This window comes from Oncorhynchus kisutch, linkage group LG22 (genome assembly GCF_002021735.2).
Source record: "Oncorhynchus kisutch isolate 150728-3 linkage group LG22, Okis_V2, whole genome shotgun sequence".
In the NCBI taxonomy this organism is placed as follows: domain Eukaryota; kingdom Metazoa; phylum Chordata; class Actinopteri; order Salmoniformes; family Salmonidae; genus Oncorhynchus; species Oncorhynchus kisutch.
In genome coordinates, this window is record NC_034195.2 from 54,822,096 (window position 1) to 54,849,525 (window position 27,430).

Sequence of the window (27,430 nt, forward strand, 5' to 3'; positions counted from 1 at the left end):
CAACATCAGCATGAGCTTTGGTTGCGAATGGTATGAACTTTGAACTCTTATTCACTACAGAAGTGATACCTCCTAGCCGTTGAGTTAGCAACAGCAGCTGCAAACGTGGGCTAGGAAAGAACAGACAGAGTATCCCGTCTACCACACAACAACGTTACTACAACGTATTCAATTTGCCACTAGACACATTCTTCCGAGGACAGGAAGACCTCTGTTGGCCAACACGACCAGCATCTACGACCAACCTACCGAAGTGCAGCTCAGAATAATTATTTACTGCATTTTCCTTTTCCAAATGGGCGGGTATTTAGAATGCTTAAGATTCTGTATTTACGATAGAGTAGCTGCCTACGGCCCGATAGAGACATCGCTTCTCCCTTTGTTCTTCAGTCTTTCCACTCTTTCACTCGAACCCAGACCCCTTTACTTTGGGTAACCAGCTGTCATTTCTGTTCCGTCCGCCAGGGACGTTTTTCTTTATTACATAATTTGTAATCAATGTATGGTTCATTCTGTGTATATGTAATTCTGTGTCATTAGTTAGGTATTTAGTCAATAAATAATTAAACCCAATTTTGTATTGCTGATTCAACTTGTTAGCCAGGGTTCGTGAAGATAACCAAGAATTTACAACTTTCAGATGAGACTGAAATAAGGTGACGATTAATATTGACTGCTATTGATGTAAAATATTATCAGGTCTTTAAGAGTTTATTCGGAAGATAACAGCTCTATAAATATTATTTCGTGGTGCCCCGACTTTCTAGTTAATTACATTTACATGATTAGCTCAATCAGGTAATATTAATTACAGAGAAAGGATTTTATAGAATAGCATGTCATATCACTTAATCCGGCAGAGCCAACAGGGGTATTTTGTGTAGATTGAGAGATTTGTTTCAAAATCCAATTTTAGAATAACGCTGTAACGTAACAAAATGTGTAAAAAGCCAAGGGGTCTGAATACTTTCCAAATGCACTGTATATCCGTCCAGTTCATAACTAGCTTAGGGAGTACCCCAAGGCTCAACCTAGGCCCCTCTTCTCAATTTACAACAACATAGCTAAGGCAGTAGGAGGTCTCTCATCCCCCCTGGATTTTAGGTTAAATGCTCTACAACAAAGCTTTCTTAGTGTCCAATAAGCTTTCTCTACCCTTAACCTTGTTCTGAACACCTCCAAAACAAAGGTCATGTGGTTTGGTAAGAAGAATGCCCCTCTCCCCACAGGTGTTATTACTACCTCTGAGGGTTTAGAACTTGATGTAGTCACATCATACAAGTACTTGGGATTATGGCTAGATGGTTCACTGTCCTTCCCTCAGCACATATCAAAGCTGTAGGCTAAAGTTAAATATAGACTTGGTTTCCTCTATTGTAATGAAATCCTCTTTCACCCCAGCTGCCAAACTGTCTCTGACTCAGATGACCATCCTACCCATGCTAGATTACAGAGACATAATTTATAGATCAGCAGGTAAGGGTGCTCTCGAGCAGCTAGATGTTCTTTACCATTTGGCCATCAGATTTGCCACCAACGCTCCTTATAGGACACATCACTGCACTCTATACTCCTCTGTAAACTGGTAATCTCTGTATACCTGTCGCAAGACCCACTGGTTGATGCTTATTTATAAAACCCTCTTAGGCCTCACTCACCCCTATCTGAGATACCTATTGCAGCCCTCATCCTCCACCCGTTCTGACAGTCACATTCTGTTAAAGGTCCCCAAAGCACACATCCCTGGGTCGCTCCTCTTTAAATTTTGCTGCAGCTAGCGACTGGAACAAGCTGCAAAAAAACACTCCGAATTGACAGTTTTATCTCAATCTCTTCATTCAAAGACTCAGTCATGGACACTTTGACTGACAGTTGTGGCTACTTTGTGTTATGTATCGTTGTATCTACCTTCTTGCCCTTTGTGCTGTTGTCTGTGCCCAATGTTTGTACAATGTTTTGCGCTGCTACCATGTTGCTGTGGTGTTGCTACCATGTTGCTGTGGTGTTGCTACCATGTTGCTGTGGTGTTGCTACCATGTTGCTGTGGTGTTGCTACCATGCTGTGTTGTCATGTGTTGCTGCCTTGCTATGTTGTTATCTTAGGTCTCTCTTTATGTAGTGTTATGGTGTCTCTCTTGTCATGATGTGTGTTTTGTCCATATTTATATTGTATTTATATTTTTAATCCCAGCCCCCGTCCCCGCAGAAGGTCTATTGCCTTTTGGTAGACTATCATTGTAAATAAGAATTTGTTCTTAACTGACTTGTCTAGTTAAATAAAAGGTTCAATAAATTTGTTTATTTGGCTATGGTTTGTGTTGTGGTTTTTCTTAGTCAAAGAAATGTAGTGTAGCTAACTGCAGTGTTTTTCCTGTCTGAAATCATCTTACCATAGCTTGGTCTGTGTAATGCAAATTAACATGAGCAGCTTGGCAGTTTCCCAAAGTTTGGTGGTTTTAAACTTAACATAACTAATGTTAACTAGCTATGTTTTGTGCAAGAAAGTATGATATATTGTTGTGTATGAACTGGCCTTAGCTAACGTTACAGTCTTACGTTGGCCAACTTTACCTAGCTAGTTAACTGGCTATCATAGCAGCCAAGGACTTTCCCCATCTTATTTGTGCATATTTGTGCCCCCGATTACAGGGTTTACATGTTGACTTCCCTATACAAAAAACCTGACTTAGCAAAATATAGCTATCTAGCTAGCTTTCCTTGTTTGTTGGTTAGCTACCTAGACAAAGTTAGCACTCATCTTACTGTTATTATGTTACATTAGCTAGCTAGCTAACTAGCTAATCAAAATAAAAGCATATTCAATTGGCTAGCTACCTTTATTTGCCTGTTCGTTAGCTAGCTAGCTTTCAGCTGACTGGTGTTGGCTATTTAGCTAGAGGCTAGCTGCTGGACTTTATACAAGCTTGGAAAACATTAGCTACCTAGCTAATCAAAATATCTGCTTTTGCATTTATTGATTAACCTCAGCTTGAACATCACCATATAGCTAGCTATCTACAGGAGCCTAGGTTTGTTTGCATATACACTTCTTATGACTGGCAGCCTGGTATAAGCAGCTGTGTTGTTGCCGAGCAACAGATCCGGCTAAAAAACATGTTAGCATTGTCAGAAATGTTACAAAAAAGTAGCACATCGTTTGTTCTTAATGGACAAAAATTAGCACGATAAATTATAAATGTAATCAAAACTGTTGCCCCTAAAAAACTGTCTGAAAGGTGTAAAGTCTTATAACTTTATGGATGCTGTCGTCTTGTTCTTATCCGACGGATATTGAGCTAGTTCTGGGCAAATGTAACCTTTATTTAACTAGGCACGTCAGTTAAGAACAAATTCTTATTTACAATGACGGCCTACCCCGGCCAAACCCGAACGACGCTCGGCCAATTGTGCGCCACCCTATGGGACTCCCAATCCCGTCCGGATGTGACGCAGCCTGGATTCGAACCAGGGTCTGTAGTGACGTTAGACCACTGCAAAGAAATTGTCTGGCGAACCTATTGCTAACGACCATGTTAAAAATCAAGAGAGAATGAAAAGTGGATAGTGTCATTATTATTAACTTGGGTTATGTCCCCAGAGAAAGGATAGTGTCATTATTATCTAGGGTTAGCGCCCTAGAGAGTGGCTTGAAAGTCAACCTGCTTTACGTGATTGTAATCGCAGTGTCACAGTATCGGCATCAACATCATTATGCTAGTTAGTCTAGTTTTCCAGATTCAAGGCACATCACCCCAGATTGTTGTCTGATATGGGAAGAGTAGCATCATGTCAAACAAAGCCAAATACTGTACACAATTACAGTTCCTACTGAAAGCTACACCATCAAATCCACATTTATTTGTCACATGTTGTGTTCGGTACAAGAGTAGACTTTACTGTGAAATGCTTTACTTACAAGCACTTACAAGCACTTAGGTTATATACAGGGTGTTACGGTACAGAGTCAATGTGGAGGCTAAATACAGGGGGTACCGGTACAGAGTCAATGTGGAGGCTATATACAAGGGGTACCGGTACAGAGTCAATGTGGAGGCTAAATACAGGGGGTACCGGTACAGAGTCAATGTGGAGGCTAAATACAGGGGGTACCGGTACAGAGTCAATGTGGAGGTTATATACAGGGGGGGGTACCGGTCCCGAGCCAGTGTAGAGGGTATATACAGTGGGTACCGGTACAGAGTCAATGTGGAGGCTATACACAGGGGGTACCGGTACAGAATCAATGTGGAGGCTAAATACAGGGTGTTACAGTACAGAGTCAATGTGGAGGCTAAATACAGGGGGGTACCGGTACAGAGTCAATGTGGAGGCTATATACAGGGTGTACCGGTACAGAGTCAGTGTGGAGGCTATATACAGGGTATTACGGTACAGAGTCAATGTGGAGGCTATATACAGGGTGTTACAGTACAGAGTCAATGTGGAGGCTAAATACAGGGGGTACCGGTACAGAGTCAATGTGGAGGTTATATACAGGGTGTTACGGTACAGAGTCAATGTGGAGGCTATATACAGGGTGTTACGGTACAGAGTCAATGTGGAGGCTAAATACAGGGGGTACCGGTACAGAGTCAATGTGGAGGTTATATACAGGGTGTTACGGTACAGAGTCAATGTGGAGGCTAAATACAGGGGGTACCGGTACAGAGTCAATGTGGAGGCTATACACAGGGGGTACCGGTACTGAGTCAATGTGGAGACTATATACAGGGGGTACCGGTGCAGAGTCAATGTGGAGGCTATATACAGGGGGTACTGGTATCAAGTCAGTGTGGAGGCTATATACAGGGGGGTACTGGTATCAAGTCAATGTGGAGGCTATATACAGGGGGTACCGGTACAGAGTCAATGTGGAGGCTATATACAGGGGGTACCGGTACAGAGTCAATGTGGAGGCTATATACAGGGGGTACCTGTACAGAGTCAATGTGGAGGCTATATACAGGGGGTACCGGTACAGAGTCAGTGTGGAGGCTATATACAGGGGGTACCTGTACAGAGTCAATGTGGAGGCTATATACAGGGGGTACCGGTACAGAGTCAGTGTGGAGACTATATACAGGGTGTTACGGTACAGAGTCAATGTGGAGGCTATATACAGGGTGTTACGGTACAGAGTCAATGTGGAGGCTATATACAAGGTGTTACGGTACCGAGTCAATGTGGAGGCTATATACAGGGTGTTACGGTACAGAGTCAATGTGGAGGCTATATACAGGGTGTTACGGTACAGAGTCAATGTGGAGGCTATATACAGGGTGTTACGGTACAGAGTCAATGTGGAGGCTATATACAAGGTGTTACGGTACCGAGTCAATGTGGAGGCTATATACAGGGTGTTACGGTACAGAGTCAATGTGGAGGCTATATACAGGGTGTTACGGTACAGAGTCAATGTGGAGGCTATATACAGGGTGTTACGGTACAGAGTCAGTGTGGAGGCTATATACAGGGGGTACCGGTACAGAGTCAATGTGGAGGCTATATACAGGGGGTACCGGTACAGAGTCAATGTGGAGACTATATACAGGGGGTACCGGTACTGAGTCAATGTGGAGACTATATACAGGGGGTACCGGTACTGAGTCAATGTGGAGGCTACATACAGGGTTCACTTCGGTGACTGGAGTCTGACAATTTTTTGGGCTTTCCTCTGACACCGCTTATTATATAGGTCCATTACAGATCCTACTTAACGCTACACCATTACAATTCCTACTTAACGCTACACCAGTGCAGATCCTACTTAACGCTGGAATCCTTCATGATGAATCAGCCATGTCTGTTTGCAGTACTACAACAGTAAAGAAGTTACTACATAAACCCAACACTGTTTTCCCCCTCTGACATCAAGCGTAACATGTGCTACACATTGTTGTTTTACCAGGCTGCACAACGCTCCTCAGCTCGGCCACAAAGAACAGCAACAACGGTGGTGGGGCGGCCAGTGGTACTGTTTCTTTAAAAACCCTTTGGGGTTTTGGAATCATCGATGTCTGTAGTTATTCATTGATATCAGTGTTCCTCTGTCAAAGATAGTCAACACGTTTTAATTTTACCTTTATTTAACAAGACAAGTCAGTTAATACGAACAAATTCTTATTTTCAATGACGGCCTAGGAACAGTGGGTTAACTGCCTTGTTCAGGGGGCAGAACGACAGATTTTTACCTGGTCAGCTCTGGGATTCGATCTTGCAACCTTTTCGGTTACTGGTCCCAACGCTCTAACCACTAGGTTACCTCCCACCCCTCCACTCTAACCATTAGGCTGCCTGCCGCCCCTCCACTCTAACCACTAGGCTACCTGCCGCCCCTTCCACTCTAACCACTAGGTTACCTGCCGCCCCTCCACTCTAACCACTGGGTTACCTGCCGCCCCTCCACTCTAACCACTGGGTTACCTGCCGCCCCTCCACTCTAACCACTGGGTTACCTGCCGCCCCTCCACTCTAACCACTAGGTTACCTGCCGCCCCTCCACTCTAACCACTGGGTTACCTGCCGCCCCTCCACTCTAACCACTAGGTTACCTGCCGCCCCTCCACTCTAACAACTAGGTTACCTGCCGCCCCTCCACTCTAACCACTAGGTTACCTGCCGCCCCTCCACTCTAACCACTAGGTTACCTGCCGCCCCTACACTCTAACCACTAGGTTACCTGCCGCCCCTCCACTCTAACCACTAGGTTACCTGCCGCCCCTCCACTCTAACCACTAGGTTACCTTCCACCCCTCCACTCTAACCACTAGACTACCTGCCGCCCCTCAAATCTAACCACTAGGCTACCTGCCGCCCCTCCACTCTAACCACTATGCTACCTGCCACCCCTCCACTCTAACCACTAGGCTACCTGCCGCCCCTCCACTCTAACCACTAGGCTACCTGCCGCCCCTCCACTCTAACCACTAGACTACCTGCCGCCCCTCCACTCTAACCACTAGACTACCTGCCGCCCCTTCACTCTAACCACTAGACTACCTGCCGCCCCTCCACTCTAACCACTAGGTTACCTTCCACCCCTCCACTCTAACCACTAGGTTACCTGCCGCCCCTCCACTCTAACCACTAGGTTACCTTCCACCCCTCCACTCTAACCACTAGCCTACCTGCCGCCCCTTCACTCTAACCACTAGACTACCTGCCGCCCCTCCACTCTAACCACTAGGTTACCTTCCACCCCTCCACTCTAACCACTAGGTTACCTGCCGCCCCTCCACTCTAACCACTAGGTTACCTTCCACCCCTCCACTCTAACCACTAGATTACCTGCCGCCCCTCCACTCTAACCACTAGGTTACCTCCCGCCCCTCGACTCTAACCACTAGGCTACCTTTCACCCCACATTCCTGAAAGGTGTTAAAACGACCCATCGCGACTACATACATTACAGAGGATCTAGCTCATAGAGATAGTCCATGTAATTCTATTTCTGTGATCCAGTCATTATGGAACAGACTGTACAGAGCACTAATCATCATCTTACATGACTTATGTTATGACAACGTAAAAAAAAATGGTGTCGTGCAACACGATTCATATTTTGCACAGACCTGACAGCAACAAAAAAAAAAACGATCTGGCACCAGAGTGTATTTTCCCTGCTGGATCGTGCTCAGAATAGACAGTGTCCCGTCCCAAATGGCAACCTATTCCCTATAGTGGTCAAAGGTAGTGCACTATGCAGGTGAATTTGGGGACGCATCCAGGGACTTCTGAGTCATGCTAAACTGCTCATTTGAATGTGAATGGTATTTGAGTGAATTCTCCCACCGCTACAGATTTCCTTATTAGAGGAGAATGATTTTTCTTCTCCCTCACAGTGGTGACATCTATCTTATCCACTGTGGCTTAACGCGGTGTGTTGCTCACCACACCACTGCATAGTTTCCCCCCCACGCCTCACAGTGACGCTAACGTTTAACAGCCACCGCTTTACACAACACCACCTGAAGATGTATCACAATCATCTCAAATCAATACCATGTGTAAGCAATGTCACTGTCACTATGAAAACAAATTAAACATTTTTTTTTTTTTTAGGCAGTGGATACTCAACCGGGTATAGTCAAAGGTTATGGTAAGGGTTAGGTTTACGGGGCTTGAGGTTAGGGTTAGGTTTACGGGGCTTGAGGTTAGGGTTAGGTTTACGGGGCTTGAGGTTAGGGTTAGGTTTACGGGGCTTGAGGTAAGGGTTAGGTTTACGGGGCTTGAGGTTAGGGTTAGGTTTACGGGGCTTGAGGTTAGGGTTAGGTTTACGGGGCTTGAGGTTAGGGTTAGGTTTACGGGGCTTGAGGTTAGGGTTAGGTTTACGGGGCTTGAGGTTAGGGTTAGGTTTACGGGGCTTGAGGTTAGGGTTAGGTTTACGGGGCTTGAGGTTAGGGTTAGGTTTACGGGGCTTGAGGTAAGGGTTAGGTTACGGGGCTTGAGGTTAGGGTTAGGTTTACGGGGCTTGAGGTTAGGGTTAGGTTTACGGGGCTTGAGGTTAGGGTTAGGTTTACGGGGCCTGAGGTTAGGGTTAGGTTTACGGGGCTTGAGGTTAGGGTTAGGTTTACGGGGCTTGAGGTTAGGGTTAGGTTTACGGGGCTTGAGGTAAGGGTTAGGTTTACGGGGCTTGAGGTAAGGGTTAGGTTTACGGGGCTTGAGGTAAGGGTTATGTTTACGGGGCTTGAGGTAAGGGTTAGGTTTACTGGGCTTGAGGTAAGGGCTAGGTTTACGGGGCTTGAGGTAAGGGTTAGGTTTACGGGGCTTGAGGTAAGGGTTAGGTTTACGGGGCTTGAGGTTAGGGTTAGGTTTACGGGGCTTGAGGTTAGGGTTAGGTTTACGGGGCTTGAGGTTAGGGTTAGGTTTACGGGGCTTGAGGTTAGGGTTAGGTTTACGGGGCTTGAGGTTAGGGTTAGGTTTACGGGGCTTGAGGTTAGGGTTAGGTTTACGGGGCTTGAGGTAAGGGTTAGGTTTACGGGGCTTGAGGTAAGGGTTAGGTTTACGGGGCTTGAGGTTAGGGTTAGGTTTACGGGGCTTGAGGTTAGGGTTAGGTTTACGGGGCTTGAGGTTAGGGTTAGGTTTACGGGGCTTGAAGTTAGGGTTAGGTTTACGGGGCTTGAGGTAAGGGTTAGGTTTACGGGGCTTGAGGTAAGGGTTAGGTTTACGGGGCTTGAGGTTAGGGTTAGGTTTACGGGGCTTGAGGTTAGGGTTAGGTTTACGGGGCTTGAGGTTAGGGTTAGGTTTACGGGGCTTGAGGTAAGGGTTAGGTTACGGGGCTTGAGGTTAGGGTTAGGTTTACGGGGCTTGAGGTTAGGGTTAGGTTTACGGGGCTTGAGGTTAGGGTTAGGTTTACGGGGCCTGAGGTTAGGGTTAGGTTTACGGGGCTTGAGGTTAGGGTTAGGTTTACGGGGCTTGAGGTTAGGGTTAGGTTTACGGGGCTTGAGGTAAGGGTTAGGTTTACGGGGCTTGAGGTAAGGGTTAGGTTTACGGGGCTTGAGGTAAGGGTTATGTTTACGGGGCTTGAGGTAAGGGTTAGGTTTACGGGGCTTGAGGTAAGGGCTAGGTTTACGGGGCTTGAGGTAAGGGTTAGGTTTACGGGGCTTGAGGTAAGGGTTAGGTTTACGGGGCTTGAGGTTAGGGTTAGGTTTACGGGGCTTGAGGTTAGGGTTAGGTTTACGGGGCTTGAGGTTAGGGTTAGGTTTACGGGGCTTGAGGTTAGGGTTAGGTTTACGGGGCTTGAGGTTAGGGTTAGGTTTACGGGGCTTGAGGTTAGGGTTAGGTTTACGGGGCTTGAGGTAAGGGTTAGGTTTACGGGGCTTGAGGTAAGGGTTAGGTTTACGGGGCTTGAGGTTAGGGTTAGGTTTACGGGGCTTGAGGTTAGGGTTAGGTTTACGGGGCTTGAGGTTAGGGTTAGGTTTACGGGGCTTGAAGTTAGGGTTAGGTTTACGGGGCTTGAGGTAAGGGTTAGGTTTACGGGGCTTGAGGTAAGGGTTAGGTTTACGGGGCTTGAGGTTAGGGTTAGGTTTACGGGGCTTGAGGTTAGGGTTAGGTTTACGGGGCTTGAGGTAAGGGTTAGGTTTACGGGGCTTGAGGTAAGGGTTAGGTTTACGGGGCTTGAGGTAAGGGTTAGGTTTACGGGGCTTGAGGTAAGGGCTAGGTTTACGGGGCTTGAGGTAAGGGTTAGGTTTACGGGGCTTGAGGTAAGGGTTAGGTTTACGGTGCTTGAGGTAAGGGTTAGGTTTACGGGGCTTGAGGTAAGGGTTAGGTTACGGGGCTTGAGGTTAGGGTTAGGTTTACGGGGCTTGAGGTTAGGGTTAGGTTTACGGGGCTTGAGGTTAGGGTTAGGTTTACGGGGCTTGAGGTTAGGGTTAGGTTTACGGGGCTTGAGGTTAGGGTTAGGTTTACGGGGCTTGAGGTAAGGGTTAGGTTACGGGGCTTGAGGTTAGGGTTAGGTTTACGGGGCTTGAGGTTAGGGTTAGGTTTACGGGGCTTGAGGTTAGGGTTAGGTTTACGGGGCTTGAGGTAAGGGTTAGGTTTACGGGGCTTGAGGTAAGGGTTAGGTTTACGGGGCTTGAGGTAAGGGTTATGTTTACGGGGCTTGAGGTAAGGGTTAGGTTTACTGGGCTTGAGGTAAGGGCTAGGTTTACGGGGCTTGAGGTAAGGGTTAGGTTTACGGGGCTTGAGGTAAGGGTTAGGTTTACGGGGCTTGAGGTTAGGGTTAGGTTTACGGGGCTTGAGGTTAGGGTTAGGTTTACGGGGCTTGAGGTTAGGGTTAGGTTTACGGGGCTTGAGGTTAGGGTTAGGTTTACGGGGCTTGAGGTTAGGGTTAGGTTTACGGGGCTTGAGGTTAGGGTTAGGTTTACGGGGCTTGAGGTAAGGGTTAGGTTTACGGGGCTTGAGGTAAGGGTTAGGTTTACGGGGCTTGAGGTTAGGGTTAGGTTTACGGGGCTTGAGGTTAGGGTTAGGTTTACGGGGCTTGAGGTTAGGGTTAGGTTTACGGGGCTTGAAGTTAGGGTTAGGTTTACGGGGCTTGAGGTAAGGGTTAGGTTTACGGGGCTTGAGGTAAGGGTTAGGTTTACGGGGCTTGAGGTTAGGGTTAGGTTTACGGGGCTTGAGGTAAGGGTTAGGTTTACGGGGCTTGAGGTAAGGGTTAGGTTTACGGGGCTTGAGGTAAGGGTTATGTTTACGGGGCTTGAGGTAAGGGTTAGGTTTACTGGGCTTGAGGTAAGGGTTAGGTTTACTGGTCTTGAGGTAAGGGTTAGGTTTACTGGGCTTGAGGTAAGGGTTAGGTTTACGGTGCTTGAGGTAAGGGCTAGGTTTACGGGGCTTGAGGTAAGGGCAAGTTTAAAAGGGTATATGGTTACGGAACCATTGGAACCACTGAAAAAAAAGCTTCCTGTTTTTTTTTTTAATACCAGAGCAACATAATGTATTTTACAGTCTGCCAGAGCTAACAATGAATCAAATCATTATCACATGTTATCATCATCATAAACAAATCTCACATGATGGTGGATTAAGTACCAGTCTATTCAGTGGATTAAGTACTGATATGATAAACAGGAAACGGTCCATGATAAACAGTAAACAGTCCATGGTAAACAGTCCATGATAAACAGTAAACAGACCATGATAAATAGTAAACAGTCCATGATAAACAGTAAACAGACCATGATAAATAGTAAACAGTCCATGATAGTGAGTAGCAATTACAGTGTAGAAAGTGTACCATCAATCTACACTACATGACCAAAAATAACATGTCATTCTAAAATCATGGGCATTAATTTGGCGTTCCAATTTATCCCAAAGGTGTTTGATGGGGTTGAGGTCAGGGCTCTGTGCAGGCCAGTCAAGTTCTTCCACACCAATCTTGACAAACAATTTCTGTATGGACCTCGCTTAGTGCATTGTCATGCTGAAACAGGAAAGGGCCGTCCCCAAATTTGCCCCAAAGTTGGAAGCAGAGAATCGTCTAGAATGTCATTGGATGCTGTTGCGTTAACTATTCCCTTCACTGGAACTAAGGGGCCCGAACCACGAAAAACATCCTCAGACCATTATTCCTCCTCCACCAAAATGTACAGTTGGCACTATGAATTTGGGCAGGTAGAGTTCTCCTGGCATTCGCCAAACCCAGAATGCACAATTCAAATGTAGGACAGTGTGGCTGTTGGTTAAAATAACACCAGATCCTTAACATTGACAGCCATGTCTGCCAGAGAATGTGTTTCCACTTCACAATAACAGCACTTACAGTTGACTGGGGCAGTTCTAGCAGGGCAGAAATTTGACTGACTTATTGGAAAGGTGGCATCCTAGGACGGTGCCACGTTGAAAGTCACTGACCTCTTCAGTAAGGGCCATTCTACTGCCAATGTTTGTCTATGGAGAATGCATGGCTGCGTGCTCGATTTTATACACCTGTCAGCAACGGGTGTGGCTGAAATAGCCGAAGTCACTAATTTTACGGGTTGTCCACATACTTTTGTATATATATTATATGTCATGATGCTGTCGCCGAGAGTGAAAACTGATCTCACCCTGCATCAACCCATCATGACCTTGTTAGACCTACAGTATGTGAGGATGTGGGTTAACTTCCTCCAGGAATCACACTACACTAAAACTGGTCTCACCCTGCATCAACCCATCATGACCTTGTTAGACCTACAGTATGTGAGGATGTGGGTTAACTTCCTCCAGGAATCACACTACACTAAAACTGTATGTACTGACCGTACTGTTAAAGTTGTTGTAGAATACGTCTAAAAACTCCGACAGGCTGTGGGGAGAACGGACAGACACACCGACTGACTGACCTGTCTTTGAGGGGATGAGGGTGCAGGAGGTGCTGTGACTGTGGGTCAGAGGCTGGGTCTGGGCTTGGAGCTGACGGTGGTCCTTTCCCTGGGCCTGTAACCAGGGGTCGACCTGCTGGGTCTGGAGCTGGGCACGTGTCTGGTCCTGGAGATCCGGCTGCAGATGGAAGAGGGAAAATAGATCCAGCTAGTCGGCTATACCTGCTCCAAAATAGATCCAGCTAGTCGGCTGTACCTGCTCCAAAACTTGTCTATTTATTGTCCTGTAGCTTCTCATGGCTCTCTCTCATCTCACTGTGGTAGGCATATAGTGAGCAATATGTTTGGAATATCGAATCGCAATCCATATAGAATCATGATACACACAGCGCATTCAGAAAGTATTCAGTCCCCTTGACTTATTACACATTTCGTTACGTTACAGCCTTATTCCAAAATGGATTAAATCGTTTTTTTCCCCCTCATCAATCTTCACACGATACCCCATAATGACAAAGCAAAAACAGGTTTTTAGACATTATTGCAAATTTTGCAAAAATATCACATTTACGTAAGTATTCATACTCTTTACTTTGTTGAAGCACCTTTGGCAGTGATTACAGCATCAAGTTTTCATGGGTATAAAGCTACAAGCTTGGCACACCTGTATTTGGGGAGTTACTCCCATTCTTCTCTGCAGATCCTCTCAAGCTCTGTCAGGTTGGATGGGGAGCGTAGCTGCACAGCTATTTTCAGGTCTCTCCAGAGATGTTAGATCGGGTTCAAGTCCGGGCTCTGGCTTGGCCACTCAAGGACATTCAGAGACTTGTCCTGAAGCCACACCTGCATTGTCTTGGCTGTGTGCTTAGGGTGGTTGTCCTGTTGGAAGGTGAACCTTCACCCCAGTCTGAGGTCCTGAGCAGGTTTTCATCAAGGATCTCTTAGTACTTTACTCTGTTCATCTTTGCCTCGATCCTGACTAGTCTCCCAGTCCCTGCTGCTGAAAAACATCCCCACAGCATGATGCTGCCACCATCATGCTTCACCGTAGGGACGTTGCCAGGTTTCCTCCAGACGTGACGTATAATCTTGGTTTCATCAGACCAGAGAATCTTGTTTCTCATGGCCTAAGAGTCTTTAGGTGCCTTTTGGCCAACTCCAAGCAGGCTGTCATGTGCCTTTTACTGAAGAGTGGCTTCTGTCTGGCCGCTCTACCATAAAGGCCTGTTTGGTGGAGTGCTGCAGAGATGGTTGTCCTTCTGGAAGTTTCTCCCATCTCCACAGAGGATCTCTAGAGCTCTGTCAGACCATCGGATCTTGGTTAGCTCCCTGACCAAGTCCTTTCTCCCGCGATTGCACAGTTTGTAGAAAAGGGCGAAGGGGTCTGAATACTTATGTAAATAAGGTATTTTTTTATTTTATTTTTATAAACCTGTCATCTCTTTGTTAGTGTAGATTTATGAGGAAATACATGAATTGAATCCATTTTAAGGTTGTAACATGACAAAATGTAGAAAAGGGCGAAGGGGTCTGAATACTTTCCGAAATGCACCGTACATAGAATCACAATATGTATTGAATCGTGACATAAGTCATTGGATCTCAAACTCGGGGGACCCCCAGTCGTTACAGTTTGTTATCTATTCCAGAGCAAGCACACCTGATTCAAACATCTCCACTAATCAAGGCCTTGATTAGATTCATCCGGGAAACTAGTTCAAGGCTACAACAAAATGGTGAAACTGAGGGTTCCAGAGAAGTGTTTTTTTTTTGTTGACCTAAGTAATGTAATAAAATACCCCCCCCCAACCCTACCGGTGTCTGCGGCTTGTCGTCGGGGGTGCAGGGCATGGACAGAACGTGGCTGAGGCTCTGTGGGTGTATCTGGTTCTGAGTCAGGCAGGGCAGACTGCGACGGGATGGATTCAGCGGCTTCTCCTTCAAGATCTCACTGATGCTTGTGTGCATGCCTGGAGGAGGGAGATGGGGGGGTTGGGGAGAGGAGGGAGATGGGGGGGTTGGGGAGACGAGGAGAGGGGGGAGAGGAGGAGGAGGAGAGGGAGGAGGAGGAGAGAGGGGGGGGGAGATGTAGAGGAGGAGAGAGAGGTGGGATGCAGATGGGAAAAGAGATTAACTTAAATTGTCCGATGTGAATCGTAAATGTGTTTTTGCTAATTAATTACCCTTATTACCCTAACCCCACACAACACTCATAGACTTGGATCAGCACGGGGGGGTTAAGTGCCTTGCTCAAGGGCAAAACAGCAACTAACATCCCTGATCCAATAAGACTGTATCTAGCCTCAACATGACCCCTCAGTCAGCAGAAATAGCAGCTGGTTTAATGGACCTATAGGGACATGGCTTGGTGAATGAGTTTGAAATAGTCCTGTCACTGAATGGAGTTTTTCTATTGTGTGAAATTAGCACCCATGGAAATTCTACATGGCTCTGAAGGGGAAACTGGTGCGTGTTTGTGAAGAAACCAGCATCAGTAAACTATTCGATCCCAGTTTTAAACTATTCCAGTCTCCAGGGGAACAGAGGACGATATGACGTCAAGGGAAGAGAGTTAAAAACTTCTTATGGATCGGTGTCCCTCTAGCGGGTCAACTTGGGGACGACATGATTGATCAGGGAGGGTTGGACACGTGACATCACTGCCAGGCAAAAAAAAAAATATGTTTTTTTGTTTGAATCTTAGAATCTTTCATGTCTTAGAAGATGTCTATGGACTCTTAGTCCCAGCTCTCCAAGGCAGAGGCCCTCTTGGAAACAAGAGACCAAAGCCCTTTAAAAAAAAAAAACTTTATTTAAGTAGACTAGTTAGTTAAGAACAAATTCTTATTTTCAATGACAGCCTAGGAACAGTGGGTTAACTGCCTGTTCAAATATAAAAAAGACTTGTATTTTAGCAATTACATTTACTTTTGGTACTTAAGTATATTTCAAACCAAATACTTTAGATTTTTACTCAAGTAGTATTTTACTGGGTGACTCACTTACTTTACTTTCATTCAAGTATGACAATTGGGTACTTTTTCCACCACTTTTTCCACCACTGGGTACTTTCGGTCTCGCAGATCAAGTCTGTCGATCAGTGTAGCCAATATTCCCCTTTATAACGCGAGCGCAACGTGCCTGCTAGCCTGGGAGTCTGGGCTGCATCATGTTAGCTCCACTAACTCACTGCTAGCCTGTACTGGGAGTCTGGGCTGCATCATGTTAGCTCTACTAACTCACTGCTAGCCTGTACTGGGAGTCTGGGCTGCATCATGTTAGCTCTACTAACTCACTGCTAGCCTGTACTGGGAGTCTGGGCTGCATCATGTTAGCTCTACTAACTCACTGCTAGCCTGTACTGGGAGTCTGGGCTGCATCATGTTAGCTCCACTAACTCACTGCTAGCCTGTACTGGGAGTCTGGGCTGCATCATGTTAGCTCTACTAACTCACTGCTAGCCTGTACTGGGAGTCTGGGCTGCATCATGTTAGCTCTACTAACTCACTGCTAGCCTGTACTGGGAGTCTGGGCTGCATCATGTTAGCTCCACTAACTCACTGCTAGCCTGTACTGGGAGTCTGGGCTGCATCATGTTAGCTCTACTAACTCACTGCTAGCCTGTACTGGGAGTCTGGGCTGCATCATGTTAGCTCTACTAACTCACTGCTAGCCTGTACTGGGAGTCTGGGCTGCATCATGTTAGCTCTACTAACTCACTGCTAGCCTGTACTGGGAGTCTGGGCTGCATCATGTTAGCTCCACTAACTCACTGCTAGCCTGTACTGGGAGTCTGGGCTGCATCATGTTAGCTCTACTAACTCACTGCTAGCCTGTACTGGGAGTCTGGGCTGCATCATGTTAGCTCTACTAACTCACTGCTAGCCTGTACTGGGAGTCTGGGCTGCATAATGTTAGCTCCACTAACTCACTGCTAGCCTGTACTGGGAGTCTGGGCTGCATCATGTTAGCTCTACAGTCTTGCCATACTCCCAGGTACTTGTATGAGGTGACTACCTCATGCTCTAAACCCTCAGAGGTAGTAACAACACATGTGGGAAGAGGGGCTTCTTACCAAACCCGTAGGTGGCCTTGTTAAATCTTGTTCACTGTTTTCTCATTAGCTGGGAATGTTGTTTTGAAAAATTGATAACATCGTTATCAACCTACTCTGCAAAAAATATATACATTTTCGTGTGCAGATGAAACCAAGATTATATGTCACGTTTTAGCATGGTATAATTGATTAATTTATGCATACACTTTGCTGTCTCTGAAAAATGTTGGCTAAAGATTTAAAATGTAATGATATTGAACTCAAAAGCATGCATCTACTAGTGCACGCACCCATACATGCACACACAGCCAAACCCCCAAAACTGCAGTGCTGCCTACAATTATTGCTCAGAGCCCAGACGGAGGTGATGCCCCAGAGCTTCTCCCCGCAGAAGCGGTTTCTCTCTCTCTGCTTGGCAACATATCAAAGAACACAGGCTACGTCCCAAAATGGCACCGTATTCCCTGATTAGTGCTTAGGGTGCCATTTAGGACTCACACCATCTGTTAGGTTCACAGAGGGGTGTTCAGGCGTCATTAGTGACATAAGCTAAAAGTCTAGCTACTAAAACTAAATCTTAACTTCAATTGATAATTGCATTTCTTTGATTTAGAGCTTCAAAAAAAAACACTCAAAGCCTCTAAGCCCCCCCCAAGACATTTCACACATTTGTTGTAAATCTGAAAGGAGAAAGAATGGCGGAGGGGTTTGTTTTAGCGCTGTCTCATCACACCAGAATTTGGGCTTCGTTACGGATATACCAGGTTTAGTATCACGATACCATCATGTTATCATCGATAACAAAACGACAACACTGTGTATTAGCCAGTCACAGAATGGCACTTGATCCAGACAGAGCTGATGAGTTCAATATCACTACATTTGAAATTAATTGATTGAATTAATCAATTAGACAACCATATAATCAATTAGATTTATTTTTACACCAATCGAACTAAACAACATAACGGTAAACATTTATTTGAATGGTACATTTGATATTGATAAACTGGGTAAATCAATACCCCATTGTCACGATGGTATAAATGATTCGGGAGACAGAAACAGGAATGCGTAATAGTTGTTTTTTTATTGTAACCAAATTACGGGGTGTCATGTAAAGGACGAAGAACAAATCAACACTATACAAAACACAGGGTTGAAACCCAAACAAAAGAACAAGGAGTACCTCGAATAAATAACACAAGCGCACAATGATGAACACACGGGACGAGACCCGTAATCATCTGCACAATCCGCAAGGGCACGAAAGCCCAAAGCACAGGTACTCACACGCACCAACGGACATTGTAACAATAGCGGACAGCCCAATGGAAACCAAAGGACACACTTATACAAGTACTAATCAGTGGAAAATAGGGGACAGGTGTGTGTAATGAAAGTTCCCGGAGGGATCCGTGACAACCATTATGACAAAGCGAAAAGGTTTTTAGAAATGTTAGGAAGGGTACCAAAAAATGTCTGCAGCATTGAAGGTCCCCAAGAACAGTAGCCTCCATCATTCTTAAATGGAAGAAGTTTAGAACCTCAAAGACTCTTCCTAGAGCTGGCCGCCCGGCCAAACTGCGCAATCGCAGGAGAAAGGACTTGGTCAGGGGTCTAACCAAGACCGGATGTCCACTCTGACAGAGCTCTAGAGATCCTCTGTGGAGATGGGAGAACCTTCCAGAAGGACAACCATCTATGCAGGACTCCACCAAACAGGCCTTTATGGTAGAGTGGCCAGACAGAAGCCACTCTTCAGTAAAAGGCACATGACAGCCCACTTGGAGTTGGCCAAAAGGCACCTAAAGACTCTTAGGCCATGAGAAACAAGATTCTCTGTTCGGATGAAACTAACATGATATGTCTGGAGGAAACCTGGCAACGTCCTTACGAGGAAGCATCATGAATAGTGTGTATCAGTCAAAAGTTCAGACACAACTACTCATTCAAGGGTTTTTCTTTATTTGTAGAATAATAGTGAAGACATCAAAACTATGAAATAACACATATGGAATCATGTAGTAACCATAAAAAAAGTGTTAAACAAATCAAAAATATATTTTATATTTGACTTTCTTCAAAGTAGCCAACCTTTGCCTTGATGGCAGATGTGCACAATCTTGGCATGGAGGATGTTATAGCAGCAAAGGGGAGGACCAACTCCATATTAATGCCCATCAATGTGGAATGAGATGTTCGACGAGCATATACTTTTGGCCGTGTAATTTAAAAAAAATATATGTAGAGAGGGGGATTGGAAATGATGCAGATAATTACGTTGATGGAAGCTACTATCTGCAGTATAGAAGCTGATCTACTCCCTGAGAATAAACTGGAGCTAATTATCACACAACACTGAGTCATGTAATTACTAGGTATGTGCCGGGTTGGTAACAGATTGTAAAGCCAAAAGAACACTAGGCACACTGTGTACATCATTTCAGTGTAAAGACATACAGACAACAGACACACCCATCTGTTCATTGTAAAACATACAGACAGCAGACTACACCAACTACACCCATCTGTTCATTGTAAAGATATACAGACCACACCAACTACACCCTTCTGTTCATTGTAAAGACATACAGACCACACAGACTACACCCTTCTGTTCATTGTAAAGACAGAGACCACACCAACTACAACCATCTGTATTTCTCTCCATCTGATGTCTCTCTCTCTCAACCATCTGTCTAGTTGTAGTTACATAACAGCACAGGTGGCCCGCTGTGATTCTGACTGCGTTTCTGATCCCCTTACTTAAATATACATATATATATACATATACATATATATATCTGTGACCAACACATTAGGGCCTAATATTTATTTAAATTGACTGATTTCCTTAAATTAACTGTAACTCAGTCAAATCTTTTGAAATTATTGCATGTTGCGTTTTATATTTTTGTTAAGTGTGTGTTTGTGCACATGGAAGTCAGTGATTTATGTTTACTATAGGTTCATACAAAATGTGAGCGGGGCGGCAGGTGTCCTAGTGGTTAGAGTGGAGGGACGGCAGGTGTCCTAGTGGTTAGAGTGGAGGGGCGGCAGGTGTCCTAGTGGTTAGAGTGGAGGGACGGCAGGTAGCCTAGTGGTTAGAGTGGATGGGCGGCAGGTGTCCTAGTGGTTAGAGTGGAGGGACGGCAGGTAGCCTAGTGGTTAGAGTGGATGGGCGGCAGGTGTCCTAGTTGTTAGAGTGGAGGGACGGCAGGTAGCCTAGTGGTTAGAGTGGAGGGACGGCAGGTGTCCTAGTGGTTAGAGAGGGGGGGCGGCAGGTGTCCTAGTGGTTAGAGTGGAGGGGCGGCAGGTAGCCTAGTGGTTAGAGCGGAGGGGCGGCAGGTAGCCTAGTGGTTAGAGTGGAGGGGGGGGGGGGGGTAGGTAACCTGGTGGTTAGAGTGGAGGGGTGGCAGGTAGCCTAGTGGTTAGAGTGGAGGGGCGGCAGGTAGCCTAGTGGTTAGAGTGGAGGGGGGGCAGGTAGCCTAGTGGTTAGAGTGGAGGGGGGGCATGTAGCCTAGTGGTTAGAGTGGAGGGGCGGCAGGTAGCCTAGTGGTTAGAGTGGAGGGGCGGCAGGTAGCCTAGTGGTTAGAGTGGAGGGGCGGCAGGTAGCCTAGTGGTTAGAGTGGAGGGGTGGCAGGTAGCCTAGTGGTTAGAGTGGAGGGGCGGCAGGTAGCCTAGTGGTTAGAGTGGAGGGGCGGCAGGTAGCCTAGTGGTTAGAGTGGAGGGGCGGCAGGTAGCCTAGTGGTTAGAGTGGAGGGGGGGGGCAGGTAGCCTAGTGGTTAGAGTGGAGGGGGGGGGCAGGTAACCTGGTGGTTAGAGTGGAGGGGTGGCAGGTAGCCTAGTGGTTAGAGTGGAGGGGGGGGGGGCAGGTAACCTAGTGGTTAGAGTGGAGGGGCGGCAGGTAGCCTAGTGGTTAGAGTGGAGGGGCGGCAGGTAGCCTAGTGGTTAGAGTGGAGGGGCGCAGGTAGCCTAGTGGTTAGAGTGGAGGGGGGGGGGGGCAGTAGCCTAGTGGTTAGAGTGGAGGGGGGGGGGCAGGTAACCTGGTGGTTAGAGTGGAGGGGTGGCAGGTAACCTAGTGGTTAGAGTGGAGGGGGGGAGGGCAGGTAGCCTAGTGGTTAGAGTGGAGGGGCGGCAGGTAGCCTAGTGGTTAGAGTGGAGGGGCGGCAGGTAGCCTAGTGGTTAGAGTGGAGGGGCGGCAGGTAGCCTAGTGGTTAGAGTGGAGGGGCGGCAGGTAGCCTAGTGGTTAGAGTGGAGGGGCGGCAGGTAGCCTAGTGGTTAGAGTGGAGGGGCGGCAGGTAGCCTAGTGGTTAGAGTGGAGGGGCGGCAGGTAGCCTAGTGGTTAGAGTGGAGGGGCGACAGGTAGCCTAGTGGTTAGAGTGGAGGGTCGGCAGGTAGCCTAGTGGTTAGAGTGGAGGGGCGGCAGGTAGCCTAGTGGTTAGAGTGGAGGGGCGGCAGGTAGCCTAGTGGTTAGAGTGGAGGGGGGGGGCAGGTAGCCTAGTGGTTAGAGTGGAGGGGGGGGGGGCAGGTAACCTGGTGGTTAGAGTGGAGGGGTGGCAGGTAGCCTAGTGGTTAGAGTGGAGGGGGGGGGGGCAGGTAACCTAGTGGTTAGAGTGGAGGGTCGGCAGGTAGCCTAGTGGTTAGAGTGGAGGGGCGGCAGGTAGCCTAGTGGTTAGAGTGGAGGGGGCGGCAGGTAGCCTAGTGGTTAGAGTGGAGGGGGGGGGCAGGTAGCCTGCTGGTTAGAGTGGAGGGGTGGCAGGTAGCCTAGTGGTTAGAGTGGAGGGGGGGGGCAGGTAACCTAGTGGTTAGAGTGGAGGGGCGGCAGGTAGCCTAGTGGTTAGAGTGGAGGGGCGGCAGGTAGCCTAGTGGTTAGAGTGGAGGGACGGCAGGTAGCCTAGTGGTTAGAGTGGAGGGACGGCAGGTAGCCTAGTGGTTAGAGTGGAGGGACGGCAGGTAGCCTAGTGGTTAGAGTGGAGGGACGGCAGGTAGCCTAGTGGTTAGAGTGGAGGGACGGCAGGTAGCCTAGTGGTTAGAGTGGAGGGACGGCAGGTAGCCTAGTGGTTAGAGTGGAGGGGGGGGGCAGGTAACCTGGTGGTTAGAGTGGAGGGGTGGCAGGTAACCTAGTGGTTAGAGTGGAGGGGGGGAGGGCAGGTAGCCTAGTGGTTAGAGTGGAGGGGCGGCAGGTAGCCTAGTGGTTAGAGTGGAGGGGCGGCAGGTAGCCTAGTGGTTAGAGTGGAGGGGCGGCAGGTAGCCTAGTGGTTAGAGTGGAGGGGCGGCAGGTAGCCTAGTGGTTAGAGTGGAGGGGCGGCAGGTAGCCTAGTGGTTAGAGTGGAGGGGCGGCAGGTAGCCTAGTGGTTAGAGTGGAGGGGCGGCAGGTAGCCTAGTGGTTAGAGTGGAGGGGCGACAGGTAGCCTAGTGGTTAGAGTGGAGGGTCGGCAGGTAGCCTAGTGGTTAGAGTGGAGGGGCGGCAGGTAGCCTAGTGGTTAGAGTGGAGGGGCGGCAGGTAGCCTAGTGGTTAGAGTGGAGGGGGGGGCAGGTAGCCTAGTGGTTAGAGTGGAGGGGGGGGGGGGCAGGTAACCTGGTGGTTAGAGTGGAGGGGTGGCAGGTAGCCTAGTGGTTAGAGTGGAGGGGGGGGGGCAGGTAACCTAGTGGTTAGAGTGGAGGGTCGGCAGGTAGCCTAGTGGTTAGAGTGGAGGGGCGGCAGGTAGCCTAGTGGTTAGAGTGGAGGGGCGGCAGGTAGCCTAGTGGTTAGAGTGGAGGGGGGGGGGGCAGGTAGCCTGCTGGTTAGAGTGGAGGGGTGGCAGGTAGCCTAGTGGTTAGAGTGGAGGGGGGGGGGCAGGTAACCTAGTGGTTAGAGTGGAGGGGCGGCAGGTAGCCTAGTGGTTAGAGTGGAGGGGCGGCAGGTAGCCTAGTGGTTAGAGTGGAGGGACGGCAGGTAGCCTAGTGGTTAGAGTGGAGGGACGGCAGGTAGCCTAGTGGTTAGAGTGGAGGGACGGCAGGTAGCCTAGTGGTTAGAGTGGAGGGACGGCAGGTAGCCTAGTGGTTAGAGTGGAGGGACGGCAGGTAGCCTAGTGGTTAGAGTGGAGGGACGGCAGGTAGCCTAGTGGTTAGAGTGGAGGGACGGCAGGTAGCCTAGTGGTTAGAGTGGAGGGGCGGCAGGTAGCCTAGTGGTTAGAGTGGAGGGGCGGCAGGTAGCCTAGTGGTTAGAGTGGAGGGGCGGCAGGTAGCCTAGTGGTTAGAGTGGAGGGGCGGCAGGTATCCTAGTGGTTAGAACGTTGGGCCAGTAACCGAAAGGTTGCTAGATTGAATCCCCCCGAGCTGACAAGGTACAGATCTGTCCCCTGTTCTGCCCCCTGAACAAGGCAGTTAACCCACAGTTCCTAGGCCGTCATTGTAAATAAGAATTTGTTCTTAACTGACTTGCCTAGTTAAATAAAAGCCTCTTTTTTTAAAGTGACAAATGAAATGGCATTTACCTGACTAAAATGGCCCTCTGTTTTCATCATTTTGAAAATAACTATAATGAATCATTATTCAAATGACAAAAAAATGGGACTGAGACTTAAATCTAAGAAAAAGTGTCAAAATTAACACGGCCTCATCCATAGTGCACCTATCATCCCTCAACACCACAGCAGCTTATTCACCACGTAGAAACACCATATGGTGTGAGGGAGTAAGGAACTCAGGACTGCCACGTGTGGGTGTCAGGCTGCCACGTGTGGGTGGCAGGACTACTGGGAATCAGCATAACATGGTGCAGGACTACTGGGAATCAGCATAACAACATGGTACAGGACTACTGGGAATCAGCATAACATGGTACAGGACTACTGGGAATCAGCATAACAACATGGTACAGGACTACTGGGAATCAGCATAACAACATGGTACAGGACTACTGGGAATCAGCATAACATGGTGCAGGACTACTGGGAATCAGTATAACATGGTACAGGACTACTGGGAATCAGCATAACAACATAACATGGTGCAGGACTACTGGGAATCAGTATAACATGGTACAGGACTACTGGGAATCAGCATAACATGGTACAGGACTACTGGGAATCAGTATAACATGGTACAGGACTACTGGGAATCAGTATAACATGGCACAGGACTACTGGGAATCAGTATAACAACATAACATGGTGCAGGACTACTGGGAATCAGTATAACATGGTACAGGACTACTGGGAATCAGCACAACATGGTACAGGACTACTGGGAATCAGCATAACATGGTACAGGACTACTGGGAATCAGTATAACATGGTACAGGACTACTGGGAATCAGTATAACAACATAACATGGTGCAGGACGACTGGGAATCAGTATAACATGGTACAGGACTACTGGGAATCAGTATAACAACATAACATGGTGCAGGACGACTGGGAATCAGTATAACATGGTGCAGGACTACTGGGAATCAGTATAACAACATAACATGGTGCAGGACGACTGGGAATCAGTATAACATGGTGCAGGACTACTGGGAATCAGCATAACATGGTGCAGGACCACTGGGAATCAGCATAACATGGTGCAGGACTACTGGGAATCAGCATAACATGGTGCAGGACCACTGGGAATCAGCATAACATGGTGCAGGACCACTGGGAATCAGCATAACATGGTGCAGGACTAATCAAATCAATAGAGAGACTTATATAGATCTATAGAGAGACTTATATAGATCAATAGAGAGACTTATATAGATCAATAGAGAGACTTATCATAGAGACTTATATAGATCAATAGAGAGACTTATATAGATCAATAGAGAGACTTATATAGATCAATAGAGAGACTTATATAGATCAATAGAGAGACTTATATAGATCAATAGAGAGACTTATATAGATCAATAGAGAGACTTATATAGATCAATAGAGAGACTTATATAGATCAATAGAGAGACTTATATAGATCAATAGAGAGACTTATATAGATCAATAGAGAGACTTATATAGATCAATAGAGAGACTTATATAGATCAATAGAGAGACTTATATAGATCAATAGAGAGACTTATATAGATCAATAGAGAGACTTATATAGATCAATAGAGAGACTTATATAGATCAATAGAGAGACTTATAGATCAATAGAGAGACTTATAGATCAATAGAGAAGAGGGTGCCATTTGAAGCCTGTGGATGATAACATGCTGTGTGTGGATTTACTATGAGCACCACTCAAGGTATTGGCTCTGAATTATCACAGAGAGGATCTATATTGTAGTTATTTACCAGACACTCCTATCCAGAGAGATTCACAAGAATAATTAGGGCTAAGTGCCTTGCTCAAAGGGCTCATCGACAGATTTTTTTTCCCCCCACCTAGTCTGCTCGGGGATTCGAACCAGTGCCCTTTCGGTTATTGCCCAAAACGCTCGTAACCGATAGGCTACCTGTCTAGACCCAGGTAGTGTGCTCCAGTCCCAGGTAGTGCTCTACATAGGGAATAGACTGCCAATGATGATAGGCTATGAAAACAAGTGTGAAACTACCAATCAATGTGTCTGATTTATGGACCGACGCAGAATTTTAAAAAAGGGTATTATTTGGCCTTATTTAGCCTGGCTCATCAATATCATGTTGCATCAATAGAAATGTGATTGTTTGTCAAAAGTCAATTCATTTCAATGGTAAAATGAGAACAAATGGACAAATATCATGACATGATTTCAGACTGTAGAGAACAGCCAGCACCGTCTCGGTGTCACCTGTTCCAAGGAAACCCTGTTATCATAGCGCGCGCGAGGAGGGAATGAAACAGAGGTAACGCTCGTAACAGCTCGTCATTCCAGAAAAAAACTGAAATCCAAAACTAGTAAACAAAAAGGTACAAAAAGTCCACTTCAACCATCACATTAAAACGTAACACGCCTGAATCAAAACGAAACCGACACACTCACATAACTACTAACCGTTTTGCTGCTTGAAGGACTGTGTGGATCCCGAGTGATGCACCATAGTACCGTTTGGTTGTTGATAATTATTTCCACCGTAAATTAAATTATACAGTCCGTATTCCCGAAAAGCAAGGTTAACGAATAAAATGGGAAACTATGGTGAGATTGCGTAGGTGTTCTGACAGCAGCTATCCATGTCCAGTAACCTACAGTCATCACAGCAAGGATGAATAAAGCCATGCGGAAACCACATCAACACCTGTACTGATCTCCTCTCCTCCCTCCACATGTGGCTCCCCCATCCATGGCTGTTGTCATGGTAACGTACAGGAGGGGAGGTCCCGTGATGGCCCCATGGTCCCTCCTCTCCACCCCCTTTTTCCGCACACAGCGAACCTGGTTCTGAATTTAGGCTACTGCTTCTTCTCTGTCAAACGACCAAATATTTAAAAAATTATAATAATATCCATTATCCTTGATAAAATATCATCATGACAAATGGTCATGACAAAGGGTCTACCACCCTCACCACACCAACCAGAGCATCAACTAATTGTCTGTCCTGACTGGGAGCATTACCTGGGGGTGTCCTGGCTGGCAGCATTACCTGGGGGTGTCCTGGCTGGCAGCATTACCTGGGGGTGTCCTGGCTGGCAGCATTACCTGGGGGTGTCCTGATTGGCAGCATTACCTGGGGGTGTCCTGATTGGCAGCATTACCTGGGGGTGTCCTGGCTGGCAGCATTACCTGGGTTGTCTTCCGTAGGGTTACTGCTCATGGGACTAGTGAGAGGATGACCAGAGATATCGAGAGCCTATATGGCTTTGAGGCAGTTACCTGCTGTTATGAAGCCAATGAAAGTCTTTAGACAGGAGAGAGATAGATGCTCCCCATCTCATCCCATTGGGCTCTGCTACACCTGGAGTTTCCACAGGCACGCTAAACCAGGTCAGGCAGGTCAGACAGGCTAAACCATGTTAGACAGGTCAGGCAGGCTAAACCAGGATAGACAGGTCAGGCAGGCTAAACCAGGATAGACAGGTCAGGCAGGCTAAACCAAGATAGGCAGGTCAGGCAGACTAAACCAGGATAGACAGGTCAGGCAGGCTAAACCAGGATAGGCAGGTCAGGCAGGCAGACTAAACCAGGTCAGGCAGGCTAAACCAGGATAGACAGGTCAGGCAGGCTAAACCAGGTTAGACAGGTCAGGCAGGCTAAACCAGGTTAGACAGGTCAGGCAGGCTAAACCAGGTCAGGCAGGTCAGACAGGCTAAACCAGGTTAGAAAGGTCAAGCAGGCTTAACCAGGTCAGAAAGGTCAAGCAGGCTAAACCAGGTCAGAAAGGTCAAGCAGGCTAAACCAGGTCAGAAAGGTCAAGCAGGCTAAACCAGGTCCGGCTGGGTAACCAGGTTAGACAGGTCCAGGAGACTAAACCAGGTCAGGCAAGCTAAACCAGGTTAGACAGGCTAAACCAGGTTAGACTGGTCAGGCAGGTCAGACAGGTTAAACAGGTTAGACAGGCTAAACCAGGTTAGACTGGTCAGGCAGGTCAGACAGGCTAAACCAGGTTAGACAGGTTAAACAGGTCAGACAGGCTAAACCAGGTCAGACAGGCTAAACCAGGTTAGACAGGTCAGGCA

At 47.2% G+C, this 27,430-nt stretch overlaps 1 protein-coding gene across 2 annotated transcripts in view; it reads right to left on the minus strand.

Annotated features, from left to right (window-relative positions):
* The window catches only part of LOC109866055 (anoctamin-3), an 87,409-nt gene extending 61,333 nt beyond the window's left edge, over positions 1–26,076 (minus strand). For both annotated transcript variants that reach the window (XM_031801542.1, XM_031801541.1), the window contains exons 1-3: positions 25,806–26,076; positions 14,619–14,773; positions 12,825–12,981 (exon numbers count right to left, since the gene is read on the minus strand). In XM_031801542.1, the coding sequence (XP_031657402.1) occupies positions 12,825–12,981; positions 14,619–14,773; positions 25,806–25,851 (358 nt within the window). In that variant the 5' untranslated portion in view covers positions 25,852–26,076. The remainder of the gene's footprint in view (positions 1–12,824; positions 12,982–14,618; positions 14,774–25,805) is intronic.
* Between the last annotated feature and the right edge of the window lie 1,354 nt (positions 26,077–27,430).